This window comes from Electrophorus electricus, chromosome 2, assembly GCF_013358815.1.
Source record: "Electrophorus electricus isolate fEleEle1 chromosome 2, fEleEle1.pri, whole genome shotgun sequence".
NCBI classification, from domain to species: Eukaryota; Metazoa; Chordata; class Actinopteri; order Gymnotiformes; family Gymnotidae; genus Electrophorus; species Electrophorus electricus.
In genome coordinates, this window is record NC_049536.1 from 1029099 (window position 1) to 1032351 (window position 3253).

General features: G+C 38.3%; 1 gene segment (V, D, J or C); it reads left to right on the plus strand.

Moving 5' to 3' along the window:
* Positions 1–2156: 2156 nt before the first annotated feature.
* Positions 2157–2426, plus strand: LOC118240969 (the record flags this gene model as incomplete). The annotated part of the segment is given in 1 exon segment: positions 2157–2426. A coding segment is annotated over 1 exon segment (270 nt), but the record flags the coding sequence as incomplete, so codon positions are not given.
* Between the last annotated feature and the right edge of the window lie 827 nt (positions 2427–3253).

Here is a 3253-nt window from a genome sequence, read left to right on the forward strand (position 1 = left end):
TTTTCTAATCAATACATGTGAATGTATAGAGCACTGGTTCTCAAACTATGATGCACGTGTTCCCTTTAGTGGTAGAAGGAGGAATCTCTGAAATAAATCTCTAAACAAATATTTAATAATAAAAATCCTTTGGTCACAGTGGTGGTACTTTGAGAGCCAAGTATTTCCTGAGGTGATACATGGTATAAAACGTTTGTGAACCAGACACAAGGTACAGATAGCTCATACACTGATACAACTAAAAATCATTATAATTGAGATAAAATCATTAATCTCATCTATAATAATAACATTTGTTATGACCCCGTCTAGGCTGTGAGGCCATAACAAGGAAAAAGAAGTAAAAATGGCTAATATAATGGAAGTTGTGAAAAAGTGAGCAGCAACAAAACAAACAGAAGCACAAATAGAAAGTGATTTTCTGTGTATTTACAGAGTATTTTACTCTGGCTAACTCCAATCCCAATTCAGATTACAAAAATGGGCACTTTTATGCACTCACACACACACACACACACACACATACATGCTTATACACAGTCACACACACACACACACACACACACATACATATCCATACACACACACACATTGTTTTGCATCAGACTAGTGCTGAAGTCGAACTTCACACAAATAAACTATGCACTTTTGTTGTAGTCTTGCACATTATCCTACTTGTTGCTAGAGTACTGTATTAAACCAGCACTGTACTCTGAACTGTTCTGGCTGCTACCGGTGTCTGCTATGTTCAGTATAGCATGTCACTGACTCCTATGCACAACTCACTTTACATATTCCCAGTACTGGACTAAATAATTGCACATTTTGTATTTGTCGTGTATTTATTATTGTTTATTTAATGTTTATGGCATTTTGCACTATGTTGGATTGTTTGCACTTGTGTAGCATGTTGTCTGTTGCACTGTTATTTTGTGTTGCACCATGGTCCTGGAGGAACATTGCCTCGTTTATGTTGTGTGCTTGAATATAGCTGAAATGACAATAAAGCCTCTTTGAACTTTGAGGTTATGATTCATAAACAAACAATCATACTGGTGCAAATGTCTTCAGGAGTGACCCAAGCCAAAATAACAAACAACCAACACTAAATAAATAAAACTACACACTAAATAATCCTGAAAACACAAGAAACTTACAACAACTTACAACTTTCCTAACTCACTAACACAAAAACAGAGACAAAACCCACACCCAGCAAAAATGGCAGTCGCTCCCTACCACCAAAATACCAAACAAACAATATTTACACACTTTGCACAATCTAAATATATGTATATATACACAGTTACCGAAGCAGGAGGGGCGAAGCCAGAGATGAAGTCCAAAAATGTCGAAAAACAAGGTCATACACAAAACATTAGACAAACATTCAATTCAGCAAAACAACTCCACACTCACACTCACACTCACACTCACACTCACACTCACACTCACACTCACACTAACACTCTCCTTCTCTCCTCCTCTCTTCTGGGAGGGGCCTTTAAATAGCTGACACAGTTGGCTGGGAAACCCAGCAAGGAACGGGGCGGAGTCTGAATCAGGGTGGAAATACTGGCAGTGGATCTGGAACACACACACACACACACACACACATACACACACACACACACACGTCCATCTTTCCGTAACACATTACATTTCTCTTTTCTAAAAAAAATTATTTTCAACATTAGATGATGAATTGGACCTGTGAACTTATCGGTGCAGATCACTTTTACCACAATACTCGCATACTGAAGATCAAAACGTTGGCTGTTACAAATATTCCTCTATTATACATCTAGAACACAAGAATGTATTTGGATGTTGCATTAAATGTCGTTATTAGTGTACAAAAATATGAAAAATATCTCTAAAAATCTTGTAACCAATTGCTATGATTCTACAGAGTCTACATATATCTAACGCATAAACATTAATGATATAAGTCTGAAATAGTTTAAAGGAATCATATAATTCAGTTCTGCGAAACACAGGTTCATACACACACACATCTTTAGAGGCACAAATCTCTGCTGGATTTAAGTAACTATCAGCCCTTTTTCAAAATTAATTTAGTTTCTGTCTTTATTTTTTATTAGAAAAAAGAAAAGAAAAACAAGCGTCTTTGGGGTTGTATCGCCCCGCCCACCCTCGCGGTCCTGCCCCCCTCCAGTGTACAGCTGCAGCAGGAGAAGGTCACACTCGTGTGTCTGGCCAACAAGGGCTTCCCCTCAGACTGGAAGCTGAGCTGGAAGGTGGCTGGTAGCAGCTGGAGCTCGGGGGTGAGCCAGAGCTCCGGGCTTCTGCAGAAGGACGGCCTCTACAGCTGGAGCAGCACCCTGACCCTCCAGAAGGAGGAGTGGCTGAAGAAGACAGTGACCTGTGAGGCCACCAAGGACTCCCAGTCTCCTGTCACACAGACACTGAGTAGAGAGCAGTGTGCTGAGGCGTGAAACTCCCACATGTGTACTGAAGTGTTCTCCTCTCACTCATTAATGTGCTGTCTTTTAGATAGTCTGTGTTTATTACTCAAATGTTCCTGTTTATTGTTCAAAATGAAATAAAGAAATTTGAATAAATGTTATAGTCTCTTAATTAGAACATTTCCCACAACATTACTCATAACAATAAATAACTTTAAAGTCTACATTTCTATACAGTAGAAACACTAATGTGTGATGAGGTATAGGATTAAACTTTGATAAACCTGCCATTTCATCAATCATAATAAAGAAGGAAGCAGGAAGCCAGATATTATGGAAGCAAAAAGTAAGATATTTCCACGTTTTATTCAGTAGAAACTGTAACACGAGTAAGTCGGTGTATTTTAGGAACATCAGGGGTGGGGGGACAAACCATCTTTGGCCCTTTCAGTATATCACAATATTATCATTTTTAGTTCATTTCTGCCTGAAACTAATCCCATAATGCTTTATATCACTCTGTTGCGCAAGCTGGGCTGTTTTTCAATAAAATACTCTCATTAAAATATTTCTGCCTGAAACTAACCCCCTTTAGCACTTGTCTGTTTAAAATAAAGCTTTGACCTAATGTATTAAGTGTAATAACAAAGAACTGCTTAATATTTGGTACATTTTTTTTATTATTAATTGAGTCACACGGTGCTATTATGACACAGCCTGGTTTATCACACAGTGTTACTGAACTAAATGTGTATTGCTCTAAGTTATCCTGTACAGGTTTAAAATACATACACCCCACTCACCTGATATCCACCCCGACTCTG